Source organism: Neovison vison, chromosome 9, assembly GCF_020171115.1.
Source record: "Neovison vison isolate M4711 chromosome 9, ASM_NN_V1, whole genome shotgun sequence".
In the NCBI taxonomy this organism is placed as follows: Eukaryota; Metazoa; Chordata; class Mammalia; order Carnivora; family Mustelidae; genus Neogale; species Neogale vison.
The window spans coordinates 19,082,234-19,096,872 of NC_058099.1; the positions used below are offsets into that span (position 1 = coordinate 19,082,234).

At 57.0% G+C, this 14,639-nt stretch overlaps 1 protein-coding gene across 2 annotated transcripts in view; it reads left to right on the top strand.

Annotated features, from left to right (window-relative positions):
• Positions 1–11,580, top strand: part of WHRN (whirlin) — an 88,566-nt gene extending 76,986 nt beyond the window's left edge. For both annotated transcript variants that reach the window (XM_044265057.1, XM_044265058.1), the window contains 5 exons: positions 5,916–5,987; positions 7,258–7,795; positions 9,586–9,767; positions 10,315–10,437; positions 10,728–11,580. In XM_044265057.1, coding sequence (XP_044120992.1) covers positions 5,916–5,987; positions 7,258–7,795; positions 9,586–9,767; positions 10,315–10,437; positions 10,728–10,910 — 1,098 coding nt within the window. In that variant the 3' untranslated portion in view covers positions 10,911–11,580. The remainder of the gene's footprint in view (positions 1–5,915; positions 5,988–7,257; positions 7,796–9,585; positions 9,768–10,314; positions 10,438–10,727) is intronic.
• Positions 11,581–14,639: the final 3,059 nt, after the last annotated feature.

Here is a 14,639-nt window from a genome sequence, read left to right on the forward strand (position 1 = left end):
GGCACTTGGGAGGGTTGGAAGCTGTTTCCCGCAGTCAGAACCAATTCCACGGAGGCCAGCCCTGCTCCTCCGGAGCCCGCAGTCTCCTGGTTATAACACGGCGGGGGGTGCGGGGGGTCAGACGAAGCATTGACCTAAGACAGCGGTCTTCACCTTCCCTGTGCCACGCACCCCTCCGGCAGGCTGGCAAACCCCGGCACCCCTTCTCAAAAGAACAGCCTTAAGTATTTAAAAGAAAATACATCATTGGGTTACCCAAAAACCCAAATTATACAGCAGAATGCCATTTTCAAAATTCCAGAGCAATTTGGAAACCATGTGCTTCCTGATGAGCTCGCACCGTAGCAAGGTCCGATAGTGGGTCAGCGAGGCTGTGAGTGTGAAGCCGGGGTGAGCCCACGTGGGGTTCGGTAGCACCTACAGCAACTGGGAGAGACCTGGGACCTCAGTCGGCAACAGTGTCTCGGGTGCTGCCAATTCTGCTGGGCTGTCGCCTCCGTTTATAAGGGAGGAAATGTGTCATGTGGAGTGGAGGGTCACGGAAAGCGAGAGGCAGTGTTTTCCCTCAGCTGGGTTCTTGGGGTCACCGCATCCCTCCTGGAGCCCGGCTCTCCAGCGCCTGTCACACTCTCTGTCCACGGAATGAAGTCCTTTTCCTGAGAGCATTGGGAGGGTGACGCATGCAGGCAGAAGGTAGCACGTCCCATCTGCACCACACAGGCCTCCTGAGGACCTCTGTGGTTTGGCGGGCAAACATGATGGCAGGAGAGCGGACAGCGGGTAAAAAAGTGTCCAGAGCCAGCCCAGAACTGGGGCAGTTCCCGTGGTCTCAGCCACGCCAATGAGTGTGGCTGCAGCCCTCCGTTTGGGGACCCACACCGCTCTGCCCTTCCCTGCCAGCTGCCAGACTTCCAGCCCCACCCCTTGCTTAGAGAGCTCCAGAGCAGGCCTGTCTCCACCAGCGTGGCCATTGGCCCAGGGACTGGTTCCTTGATCCTTTTGGAACCCCAGTCCTGCCCACTTTACTCCAGGCAGCCCCACTGCCCCCCAGTCCAGGAATGCCAGGACTCTGGCTCCACCTAGAAGGTCCCCTCCCCCACCCTGACCTTCCTGGGGCGATGGCTCCTGTCCCCCAGCTCCAGCCCTTTCCTCTCCTCTGCTCTCCACCTCTCCCTCCCATCGTCCTTCTGTTCTCCTCTCTCACACCCACTCCCCTCAGCTTTCCCTCCTGTGTTCCTTGGGCAGAAATCTCCATGATGACCTTCTGGGAACTTTCCCATCTACAGAATGGGGGGCCCCTAGACTCAGGCCTCTGGTGCATTTAGGGGCAGTGTTGGGGGGAGCCTGATGTCCTGACATCAGAGTAAAGAAGCCAGAAGAACAAAGAGCTGAAAATAGCACCTTTATGTAAGAGCCTTCCGTTGTTGTAAGGAGGGGAGGAAGGAGGAACCAGGGAATTGGGCTGGAGCGAGGTGGAGGGAAGGGGGGGGCCTCATTCTGCTGAGGCGACAGCTGGACCAGCAATCGCCTAGAAGCATCACCACCTCCCGAATCTCGAGTCCACCTGGCAGGGGTCCGCACCGGGGACTGCCCGCCATCATTTCACTTTATTTTGGCCCCACGGTTCCCTCGGACCAGACTCTTGGGGTATCCGGGCCCTGACTGGGCCAACTCAGACAAAAAAAAGGTCTTTTCCCTAAGAGGAAGGGAATTTTCTGAACCGTCGCTGATTTCAGGAGGAAGGAGATGGGGGGAGCAGCCGGTCCTGAGGGAGTCCTGGCTCTTGTGGCAAGCAGTCGGAATAACAGAGTCAGACCTTGAACACAGCTCTGCTTCCCGCCTCATCCTTGCTGTGTGGCCTTGGGCAGGTGGCCTCCCTTCTCTGAGCCTCAGTGACCTCAGCTGTAGAACGGATGAACGGCCTCGTCTAGAGAGCTAGTGGAGCCACTGAGTCTAAACCTGCAGCCGGTCCGCCTCAGCGGGTGCCGGAATTGGGGGGTGGCCCAAGCCGTCAGCAGGGTGGGGGTGGGCACGATGAGGAGGCCAGGAGGCGCAGGCCGGCTCCTGCGTGAGCTCCGACCTTGATCCTCGTCTCGAAGCCTGTTCCTCGAGCGTTTGTGCTGACGCGTCCCCGGGGTTCTTAGCCTGCTGTCTGTAGCTATTTCAGACGCACGAGGAACATGGCTCGGGGACTCGGGGCTCCTGAGCCGTCTGGATTTGGCAGATGGAGTCTGGCAGGGCCGGGCTCTGACCCGTCTGCCGTTTGCTCCACTTCGGGCCTTCCTCCCAGGGCTGGATATTTATGTCCCCCGCCCCCCAACCCTCACCCTCCTGACTTTCCATCCCTGCTTTCCGACTTGGTTCCAGGATGCTATTGTAGCGAGGATGGGCTGAGGCCAGGGGCCAGGGATGGCCGTACTGTTCCGTGCCAGTGAGGGGCACTGTTGGGACTGTCCAATTCTGGGGTCAGGGTAGTGCTGCGTGGGCTTTGGGACCACCCCCACCTGGGTTCGAAACCCGCTGTAGAACGTCCGTGTGGTCTTGGACAGGTCACATCCCTCTCTGAGCTTAAATGTAAAATCTGTGAGGATCCCAGGGGCTGCCTCTCGCAGAGACTCAAAGGGGAGAGCGCGTCAAGTAAAACGCCCCGCAGAGGGCCTCCCCAGTTTGTGGCTCGTCCTCTGCTCTCTCTGAGATAAAGCCCCACCCACTCTGCCCTCTGTGCCAGAGAACTGCTTGTGTTGTCAGGGCTCTGGATCCTTCCTCTCTCCCTCCCAGGTGCCCAGTTACCACTGCCGGCCACATCAGTGGTCCTGAGTGAAAGTGTGTGGCACCTGCTGTGTGCATGGCCCTGGGAGGGGTGTTGGGGACACAAAGACCTGCATACCATTTATTCCCCATGAGTCAAGGCTGCCGGATAAATGCTTGTTGACTGACTGAGTGCCCAAAGCTCCAAATGTACCAGAACAGGACAGAAACCCAGGTCTTTGGTGCCGCCGTGGACTGTCACCCAAGTCCCCCCAGGTGCCTGCAGCTTGAATCCAGAGACAGGTGGCAGTGGCTACACTGAGTGTGGCAGAGGCCCCTCCTGCCTGAGCACCTGGCAGGTGTTACTGCATCAGCCCCGGGAGAGAGGGACTGCCGTGACCCCATTCTGCAGGTGGGGAAGTCAGCACCGTGCAGATCCGTGGTTTGTCTTCCGTCTCTTGGCTGTGAGTGGCAGAGCTGGGTGTGATCTCAGCGAAGCCAGGAGTGGTGCCACTTAGTGGGCGGGAGGACATCACGCCACCTCCCAAGGATCCCCTACGGTCTTTGAGCGCCTGACGCTGCCGGCAGCATCTTCCCGGGAGCCAGTGTGCAGGCGACGGGGCTGGAGACAGTCGGAATCCTGAGGTTTGCATGGAAGCCTCAGCTTTGGTGGTAAAATGAGGCAGGCGTCCCAGCCTGGGACCCAGAGGCCTGGGTATGAAAGGCTGCGAGCCGGGAGGGCCGAATGCCTCCCTGGAGGGCTCGCATGACGGGTCTTTGTGATGACGTGCCTCTTGCCTGCCCAGAAAGTTCAAGGCTCCAGGAGCATCATTTGGGATGGGGATCAGTGTGGAGTGACCTGGCAGCCTGTGCATGCAGGCAGAAGGTAGCACGTTCCATCTGCACCACACAGGCCTCCTGAGGACCTCTGTGGTCAGGGGACCCCTCTGTCCCGACCCACTGCCTCCGCCCCAATCTAGGCCACCATGACCACTCTCCACGGTGATCTAGTAGTTGGCCTGCCTCATTCTCTGTCTGCTCGGGCCTCCTCCATGCCAGCCTGAGTGATTGATGAATTCATTCACCCATCGATCCATTCGCGGATTCATTTGCTTTGTAAGTATTTATCAAGCAGCCCCCGTCCTAAACACTGAGGATAGATAGAGTGGGACTAGGTGGTCCTAAGTGCTGCCTTTGAGCAGTTTTTAAAATTTATTTGACAGACAGAGATCACAAGTAGGCAGAGAGGCAGGCAGAGAGGGGGGCTGAGGCAGGCTCTCTGCTGTGCACAGAGCCCGATGTGGGGCTTGACCCCAGGACCCTGGGATCATGACCTGAGCTGAAGGCAGAGGCTTTAACCCACTGAGTCACCCAGGCGCCCCCTTTGAGCAGTTTTTATCCTAATGGGAGAGATGAACAAGAAGCAAATCAATACTATAGCATCAGGCAGTGGTATGTCTTATGCAGAAAAATGAAGCATGGCCAGGGGTTAGATGGGGGGGGGAAGGGGTGCTGTTTTAGACTGGGCTGGTCCAGGAAGGCCTTATTGAGGTCAGAGCTAAACAAAGTGAGGACGTGAGTCTGTGGAGGGCAAGGAGAGCAGTGAGTGCCAAGGCCCTGGGGTAGGAAGCACCCCATCCTGCTGGAGGAGTAGCAAGTAAGGGCCCGGTCATGAGGCACAATGAGTGCAGACTTTGGAATTTTCTCCAGGGAAAATGGAAAGACCCAGGAGGGTGAGGAGCTGGGGAGAGAGATTATCTGATTTATGTTTCAGGGATTACATCCTGGTTGCTGGGCAAAGGAAGTAGAGGAGAACAATAAAAATAAAGCGGGGGCGGGGGTGGGGCACGGGTAGGGGTTGTAATTTTAGGTGGGGTCGTCAGGATGGACTTCTCTGAGGAGGTAGTATTTGGGAAGGTCTTGAAGGAGGGAAGAACAGAGCATACCTTGTGGATAGCTGAGTGGGAGCATGTTCTGGGCAGAGGGGACAGCCGGTGTGAAGGCCCTGACACGCCTGCATTGTTCCAGTGTGGCTGGAGAGGAAGTGAGTAAAGGGAATCTTCACAGAAGACTAACTTGACCACGTCACCATGGCAACCCGCTGCCCTCAGCCTCAAGTGCCAGCAGCTCCATGCTTGAGTCGTGTGGAGCTGCTCGAAGATTCTCATACCTCCTTCCTGCTTTATGCATGCCCTGCCCTCTGAAACACCATCGTTCCCTCCTTTGCCCCCTTTACCCACAAGACTCAACTTTAAGCCATGCTCCCTACTCCAGGAAGCCTTCCTTGATAACCCTTCCCCAGCTGCTGATACGCCTGTAACTCCTCACTCTGTGCACAGTCTCCTCCTTGCTCACTTGTGTCGAACCCACTTCCTCTAAGCTTCTGACAGCAGGGGTGGTGTCGCACCGCCTTTGTGGCCCCTGGCCCTCATCAGTCCGGCCCCGAGACTGCTCACTATTGATGGCCGCCTTTGCAACATGAGCCCGGGGGTGGTGGTGGAGGCTCGTGGCCATCCTGGGCTCCTCAGGGTGGAGAGATGGCTTCACTAAGCCCTCAAGAGAGCTCCTTTAGAGAGGGGCGCTGCTCAGCCTCCCAGGGACGGCCTGCAGGTGACCTAACAACTCAGTGTCACTGGAGGGAGCATAAGGCTTCTTCCAGTGAGTTCGAGAAGGAAGCAAGAAATGGGCATTTTTTGCAAAATAAGGTGTGTTTAACCCTTGACCCCCTGCCTCACAATTGAAACCATTAAAATTTAAAAGAGAGAGATTCCACCTCTCACTGGCATCCTGCCATTGTCACACCTTCCTGGGCTTCTGTCTGCAAGCACCTGTGGGTTTGGGAAGGCGCTGAGGGTATGGAGCATGGTACCTGGGTACCAGCTTCAGGAGTTCCCAGGCCAGGCCAGAGTACCCCCCAGCCCCCACCAACAAAGATAGTTCACGGGAGACCTGGAAAGCTTCAAAGAAAAATTGATTTCAAAACGACCGGCATGAAAACCAACATTAATTTTGATGTGTCAATTTCCCAAGAGCGGGGCATGTCAGGACAGGGAGAAACCACAAGAAGGTGTCACGGGGCCCATTATGGATTAGGGTACCTCGGAGGGCAAACTGCTTTCTCCCTGTGAGTTTGCATTTGCTCACACTGCTTTCTTCTGTGTTTCTAGAACACTCTGGACCTGGAGGAAACTGGTGAGACTGTCCAGGGCACTACAAACACCCTCCCCGATGTTTCCCTGGTAAGACCCTGTTTGGCCCTTTCCTTGAGTTTTGCCCTCCCTGGTCTGCCTGCGGCCCTGGGGTGCTGGCTCCTCAGTAAGAGCCACAGAAAGGGGACAGAGGCCCTCTGACCCGGTACCAGGCCTGCACACAGGACATCGATCAGCCCTCTCTGGCAGGAAGCACGGCGGCTCTCAGCCCCTCCTGGGGATTTCAGGTGGGGAATCAGGCTGTTCCTTCGCCAAATCACTATTACTTTTGGTATGTTATCTGAACCATAACAAATACTGACACATGGAGTGTGTGACCTCCCTGAAGAGGCCATACGACCATACCAGAAATGGAAGTTAAATGTGACCTTGGACCCCTGTGTGCACTTCGGCAGCCCGGACAATATCACTGCGGTTCCAACCCAGATAATTTCTGAATGGCCTGGACTCTGGAGCCAGGTGCTTGAGTTCAAATCTGACCTCTGCCACTGACTGTGTGACTTCGGGCGAGTTTCTTAACTTCTCTGTGCCTCGGTTTTCTCCTCTGTAACACGGGAATAATAGTAATGTACCCACCCCAAGTTTGTGGCAAGGTGTGAATGGGTCCACATAAGTAAAGCATTTGGGACGTGCCTGCCCTGTCGTCAGGACGTTCAAGTGCTGGGTGTCGGCCTAGGCAGGGGGTAACAGCAATGATGCTATCTGGGGCTCCTGCTCTCTGTGCACCTGCTGGGCACAGGCACCCGCCGACACATGACGCATGGGGCTGCTCACACCCCCACACCCCTGCCAGGCAGGTGCAGATTTGCCCACTGCCCAGAGAGGCGCTCCGAGAGGCCAGCTGTGCCTTGCCTTAGGACCACACAGTCCCCGAGGCCGTGTGACTGTCCTCTTCTGTCCGTTCCCTCTCCCTCCAGTCCTGCACATCTCCTGCCTCTAGTAGCCACGATAATCTTCCAGAAAGAAAAGCCAAAGAAATGCTTTTTCTGTTCCTTCCATTCTCCACATCCACCTCTAATTAAGTCTTGTTCCCTGTGACAAGGCCTGGCTGATGCCAAGAACTTGAGTTCCCACAGGTAACGATGCCATCCCCAGAGACGCCCGCCAGGATGCCGACGCTTATCAGCTGCTGAGCCGGGGGGAGCAGTTTTCCACTGGGGTGTTGCATTATTCAGAGCAGCGTGGCCGAGAGCTGATAGAGCGGGACAGAATTCCAGCCGCAGCCTGGGCCACTCGGGGCTCCCCTCGACCAGCCGCCATGGGGTCTGACTCCTTCTACTCCTGTTGGGTCTTTTGGCAGGACGATGTCAAAGCCCCGTCCGAGGGGCTGCCGAGTTACAAGCCACCACCTCCCCCGCCACCTCTGGCCCAAGGCCACAACCGCCCACACGCCCCGCCGAGGAAGCCAGGGAAGGAGGACCTCCAGCCACCGTCCTCCGCGTCTTCCCACTCGGGCATCGTCTTCTCGGCTCCAAGAAACCACAGCCCACCAGCGGGGACCGCGCCTGCCCCGGGGGCCTCCTCAGCACAAGACTCGCCCTCCTCCCCCATTTATGCCTCTGTCTCCCCCGCCAACCCCGGCTCCAAGAGGCCCCTGGACGCCCACCTGGCCCTGGTCAACCAGCACCCCATCGGCCCCTTCCCGCGCGTCCAGTCACCCCCACACCTGAAAAGCTCCCCCGCAGAGGCCACGCTGGCGGGGGGCTGCCTCCCGCCACCCTCCCCCTCCGGCCGGCCAGACCCAGTGGGCACAAACCAGCACTTTGTCATGGTGGAGGTGCACCGGCCCGACAGTGAGCCGGACGTGAACGAAGTGAGGGCGCTGCCCCAGACCCGCAGTGAGTACTGGCCGCCACCGCGGGGGATGGACTCGGAGCACCCGCGGCTGGTTTTGGGGGCATCCAGGCATAGTTAGAGTGGAAGTGTGTGCAGGGTCCAAGTGCCCCGGGAACAGGGTGCTGAGTCCGTGTGGACACAGGTGTGAGCCCTAGCGCTGCCACTTGAGAATTGCGTGACCACGGACAAGCCACAGGATGGAGGTTCGGTGATAGCCCCACTGGGTCGCTGGGAGGATTGTGCTCCTGCCCCAGAGCCCCCGGTCCTGGCCACCCGACACTCTCCATCTCCCCACTGAGACTGGGTTCCTTGAGGACGGGGTGGCCTCTGTGATCTCTATCCCCTGGGTCTGGGACAAGGTGCATGCTGGGGGAAAGACAGGCATGGAAAGTACTGTCCCTGGACCCCTGGAGGTCTCCAGATCTGGGGGCGGGGGAAGGGGTGCCAGGGGAGGCCTGCAGGCTCAGATTGCAGGCTCGAACTTGGAGAGGCTGCAGCCCCAGAGCTTCCAGACAGTGTCCAGCTGACGGGGCGGACAGCAGTATAAAGCCGGTTTTTCACTCGCAGGAAGCCCCAGGCCTTGGCGGGCTCTAGATCTGGCTCTAGATCTCCCTTTCCTTAGCAAGTTGGGTGCCTCTCACTGGATTCTGCTGCCATCTTGTGGCTAAAGTCATGTTTAGGTCCCGCTGTGGTCAGGGAAGGTGGCAGGTTGGGGGCTCTGAACTGAGCGCCTGCTGTATACCAAACAGTGGGCAGATTGGGATGCAGATTGCAGGGTCCCCACGCTCAGGAGCTCAGGGAGGGAAGGCAGCTAAGGGGACAACAGGCCGGATGCGGTGAGAGAAACCCGAGGTGTCACCTGAGCCCAGAACACAAGAATAAAAGGTGTCCGTTGTGCAGGGTTTCCTGTGTACCAGATACGGTTCTAGGGGCCCTGCCTCTATTAGCACCTCATCTAACCCTCCCAGCAGCCCCGTAAAGCTGCTACTGTTGTCCGCATTTTACAGACGGGAAAACGGAGTCACAGAACATTAACTGTGGAGCAGTTAACTGTGGGCTTCACTCTACACATCGCGAATAATAAAATCTTTATGATAATGCTGTTAGATGGGCATCGTGGCTCCTATGTTAGAACAAAGCCAGGGAGGCTCAGGGAAGCTATGTAACTCGCTGGGGTTGCTCAAGCTGGGCAGAAAGGATTCAGACCTGACCTGCTGGTCTCCAGAGTGTCCCGGATTCAGGGGCCCCGCCCTCACACACACAGCAGAGCAGCTCCGGTTTGACTGGTGAATGAGGGTATGTGCTCACCGCTCAGCTCAGGCCAGTTGGGGTCGTGGAGGGTACAGATAAGGGATGGTAAACCTTCCCTTGTTTTATTGAGAAGCTAGAAATTTAATTTTTCTGTGAAATACCTTCATTGGAATATGTTAGTTCATCATTAAAATTGGAGAGCATTATGCAAATTAAAAAATAATAATAACCCATATCTGTGGGCTGGGTTTGCCTCTTGACCTCTGTTTTCATCATTACGCCATGGACAGAGAACTGGGTGGTCAGAGCAGAAGACCTGTTGGCCTTGGGGCCAAGCCCTGGGTGGAAGGGCAGATCCTAGCGGTGGAAAGGTAGCACCGTATCTCGCCTCCCTCCAGCCCTGTGATCCCTTCATTGCTGCCTAGTCCTCGCCTGGGGAATCCCCACAGCCTTCCAGCTTGTAGCTCCACCACCTCCTCCAGGAAGCCCACCTGGACTCCAGAGGTATAAACCCCCACTCTCCTCCCATTCCCCCTCCCAGCAACCTCCACACTCTCCCAGCTCTCGGACAGTGGGCAGACCCTGAGCGAGGACAGCGGTGTGGATGCCGGTGAGGCGGAAGCCAGCGCTCCGGGCCGAGGCAGACAGATGGCATCTACCAAGAGCAGGAGTAGCAAGGAGCCACCTCGGAACGAGAGGACCACAGAGGGGGCCACCAAACCGGTGAGCGAGGAGGAGGGGATACGGAGGACTGAGGGGAGGGCAGGCCCCAGGTGGGGAACAGGAGGTCCCCCAGCAGGGCTCAGCTTGACAAGTACCCACTACAGGGAGAAAGTGAGTCCCCAGCACTGGAAGATGAGGGTCCCGGGAGCGAGCACTGTATCAGGAGTCTGGAGGCCCAGTTTAGGTCTCACCTTTGCCACACATTGACAAGCCAAGCACTAAAAGCCAGTCCTCAGGGTCTTCCAGCGCAGGACTGAGTCGGCATGCTGGCTGAGGCCGTCAGGCCTGGGTCCGAGTCCCAGGACCCCCACCATCAGGCAGCCTCGGGCCGACCCCTTAACCTGAGCCTCGGCAATTAGAGAGCTGTGGGCACCCGTTCTTAGCTTAGTGTTAGCACACTGGCAGCGCCCAGCCCGGGGCTGTCGTCTGAGCCCTTCTGACCCAGTGGCATGTCACTGCCAGTGCACACACACACACACCCAACACCCGAGCCAGGTCTGTCCATGGAGAAGGCCTCAGACACTTGTCTCCTTGCTCACGCTCACAGCCTGGACTCCTGGAGCCCACGTCCACTCTGGTCCGCGTGAAGAAAAGTGCGGCCACCCTGGGCATTGCCATCGAGGGTGGCGCCAATACCCGCCAGCCTCTGCCCCGGATCGTCACGATTCAGGTACATCTCCGTGCGCCCCACATGACTCTCTCTGCCTACCCCCGAGGGCCCCTCTCTTGGCATCCCCAGGGTTCTGTCCCACACGTAACCCCCCACCCCGAGGATGACCAGCCACCAGAGGCAGACCCAGGCCCTTTGCCCTCCCTGAGCCTGTTTTCCTTGTCAGGGCAGTAGACCCCCAGATTGTAGCCTGCTTGGCGGGGTTGGGCCTGACCCGGTGGGTGTCTAAGGCAGGCCAGCCTCGCCCTCAGCCGCCTCGAGCGCCCCTACCCTGTGTCTCGCCCCTGCAGCGAGGCGGTTCGGCCCACAACTCCGGGCAGCTCAAGGTGGGCCACGTGATTCTGGAAGTGAACGGGCTGACCCTTCGGGGTAAGGAGCACCGGGAGGCGGCGCGCATCATTGCAGAGGCCTTCAAGACCAAGGAGCGAGACTACATCGACTTTCTGGTCACCGAGTTCAATGTGATGCTCTAGAGGCTGGGGCCCGGAGACCTCCCGCTGCTGCCCAGTCCCCGGCCCCGGTCCCTCCTCCCTCCTGGCACTAGTCAGCTCCCTGAGGGCCGGGGCTGCATAGCCAGGGGTGCAGGAAGACATCCCCCCACTCTTTCCCGGCCCGCTGGCCCAGAACCAGGAGAAGAGAGCCGGATGAGGAAACAGAAGGTCAGGTCGGGATCCGGTGCCATGCTTGGCGTACACAGTAGGCGCTCAGTACAAGTGGTGGGAAGGAGAGAAAGTCCACCTGAGGCCTGCCAGGGTCTGTCTCCCTGGGTTGGATGAGGCCACTGGGCCCCGTTCCCTGGCCAGCTAGGACCTGGCCAGTCCTCTGGTGTCTGAGTCTTTATCCATTGTAAGACCACCTGAGAATTCATGGACACGGCCCCACCAGGGGCATCTCGCAGGACCTTTAGTGCCACAAATAAGCGTCAAGCACCTCCCCCCATTCACACCCCCTTTCTTCCTGGCTCCTTATTCCCCCCATAATATTTATTATTTATTTCCCTCTCGTCACCCCTGGGGACCCCAAGACCCCAGCTTCCCACCCTGCCCCCAGCCTATCCCAGAGGCCTTGCAGGGGACCCGCGATGTTCGTGTATTTATATACAGAGCTTATGACTTTAATTTTTCAATAAAGAAACCTGAACAAGGTGAGTGTCCAGCGTGCTGTGTGGCCTGCCTTTGTGGCTGGGGTTTTGATAGCTTGACCTAAAGTGGGGGTCGGGTAGAATAGAGTAACACACATCACTAGCCTCTCCCCCTGCCCCCCACCTCCATGTGCAACACACAGCAGGTACACGGGGCACCTGAGTCACACCCACATCTTGGAGCACCTTACTTGAAGGCTGTTCACAGAAAATACTCTTAAAACAGACAGGTATGTTATGGGACTGAATAGGGATGTTTTCAGATACAGGGAGGCGACCTACCTTTGGGGGGATCAGGAGGGGGAAAAAGGAGGAAACCAAGCAGGGCAGGGATTTCAGGAAAAATGTCCTGGGAGGTGGTTGCAGCCTGATCCCACAGGGGCCTCTGGAGTCTAAGTGGTCCAGAGCCACCCGCACTCAGGACAAGGGGACAGGGCTTTCATGCTGTCAGTCTTTGGATAAGGCCTGGGGACAGGAAGGGGGAGAGAGATAGTAAATTCCCAATCACACTCCCATACTTCACCTGTGCAGGCCAAGCTATTCCAGGAGCAAACGGCAGGGGTGTTAGAGGCAAAAAAAAAAGTCTGCTACATAGCCCCAGGGCCCATTTCCTTCAACCCCAGGATTTCTCTGGGACAAAAAGACTTGGAGAAGTCCTGCTTTGTCCAGCCCTGTGTTCAGAGGTCAGCCAGAGCGGGGTTAGGGGCAGCTGATCTGCAGACATGTGCCAGATCCTGCTTTTAGCTGACCCTTTCCCCTCCCCAGCCCAACAAGACCACCTGAGGCCAGGGCCCCGGGATTCCACTTGACCTCTGAAGCAGCCGGTATCCCTGAAGCCCCGGCCCCTCCAGTGGGGACTCTTTGTGCCCCTCCTCAGTCTTAATACCCGTGCAGGGAATAACTTCCATTTGGTCATCAGGGCTCAGATCTCCAGGTATCAGATGCCAAATCCTGCCTGGTCATGGGCCAATGATCTCACCTTTCTAGGTCCAAATTCCTATCTGGGAAGTGGGTGTGGTAGGCCGAATCATGACCTCAAAGACAACCCAGGTTCCGGCAATGTGAGAATGTTCCCTTACCTGGCAAAGGGACTTTGCCTAAGGGATTAAGGCATTTTGATGGGGAGGTTGAGCTGGATTTTCTGGGCTGGGCTCATGTAATCCCAAGGATCCCTGGAAGAGGGAGGCAGAGGGAGACTTAATGGGAGGAGGGAACGGTATTGTGGCTAAGGAAGTGGAGGTTGGGATGTGCTCTGAAGATGGGGGAGGGACCACCAGCCCAGGAATACAGGCAGCTACTAGACACTGAAAAGTCAGGAAAAGAAATTCTCCCCTCGGAGCCTGCAGAAGGGACCTGCCCTCCCGACATCTTGAGGACAGCCCAGTGAAACCGACTTTGGACTTCTGACATCCCTTTGTAAGAGAACAAATGAGTGCTGCTTGAAGCCATGAACTGGTAATAATTTGTTACAACCACCCCAGGAAACAATTCAGTGGGGATCCAGCTACTTGCCTCTGACGGTGGTTGGGACACTGTGCCTGGGCCCCGGGAACCAGGCTCAGAATCAGGCTCAGGGTCAGCCCCAGGAAGACCATGACAGTCCAGATGATGGCGATGGTGAACCAAGGGCCCTCTGGCCTTAGAAATGCCACACCCTTTGCAGTCTCAAGTCCTTGTGCATCTTGTTCTGAACTGAAAGGTTTTCATCTTTCACCAGCCCACAGTGAATTTCAGCCCAGCCACTGACCGACTCTGTGAGCTCTGGGCAAGTTGCGACATCGTGATCATCCATGCCTTGAACCAGCCTACTGACCACAAGCTCCAACTCCACGAGGCAAGAAAGCTCCCAGCAGCTGCTGCCCATTGCTCCTAGTTGAACTCTGAAAAACTAGGACAAGAAAGAGTTTCGGAAGCTGTCGTTTCTAGAATTCTCGGGCTCGACTCCGAGACTGTGGTCCATTGGGCATTAGGGTCCCCCTCTCGTGGAATTTTAAACAAACCTTAAAAAAACTTCTTTGCCAGTGGGCTTAGAAAGGTCAAGTTCTTGCCCAAAGTTGCAGAGTTAGCAGGTAATAGAGGTTAAATTTGGATGCACGGCTGCTTGAAGTCCACATCATAAAGCCAAGGACAGGCATGTGTCCTGCTGTCTTTTGAAGGGACCCAATACCATGGGTTAAGGTAGTTCTGAATAATGGAGCAGGGAGGGGTCAGAGGTTCACCCTGGCCACACGCCCTTGTGGCCCTTACTTTATTCATGATGCCAGAATCAGGGCAGGGGTGGTGTGGGGACAGTATTGCTGGAGAGTCTCAGGGTCTGCTGCTAATTGAAGAAGGCAGAAAGAGCGCACGTTTTTGGCCTGAGCCAGGGCCTGCCCAAGCAGGTGCTGAGCTGGTCTCCAAATTACCTGGACCTTGCTTTGCCTGGGAGAAAACAGGGTGAGGGATAGAACAGCCCAGTGTGAGGAGTGCAAGGATAGAACAAGACCCCGCTCAAAGGGTCCATACTTCAGAGTCTGACATCTGGAATCAAATTCCACCTCTACGATTTCCTGGCTGTGTGATCTGGAGCAAGTCACTTAACCTCTCTGAGCCTCAGTTTCATGTTTCAAATGGAGGGCATAGTATTCATCTAGCCTATAGGATATTATAAGGACTGGCTAAAACGTTTGCCGCTGGCACGGAGTATACCTCTAGTGAACAGGAATGGCTGCTGTGATCATTACTGGGCACCTGCAGGAGCCTCAGGCCCCCTGGGGAACTGGGAAGAGCGATCTGCCAGGAGGATAGGAAGTGGCTGCTCAACACAGCTGGACGCGGGTCCCTAGGAAAAACTCTTCGTGTCTTGGGGCCTATTAATCCCCTTGTGAAGCAGGGTTGGTGGAGGAACTCTTGAAGTGAGTGCCGTTGCTTTCTTTCTTCGGGGCTTGGCGCTGGGTTTATTTTATCCCCTCCCCGCGGCAGCTCTTAAGTCCAGCGGCAGAACTGGGACGGGAGCTGAGGTCAGTTCGACACTTTACACCGCCACCCTTCAAGGCAAACTGTCAGGGGACAAGGGATCTCT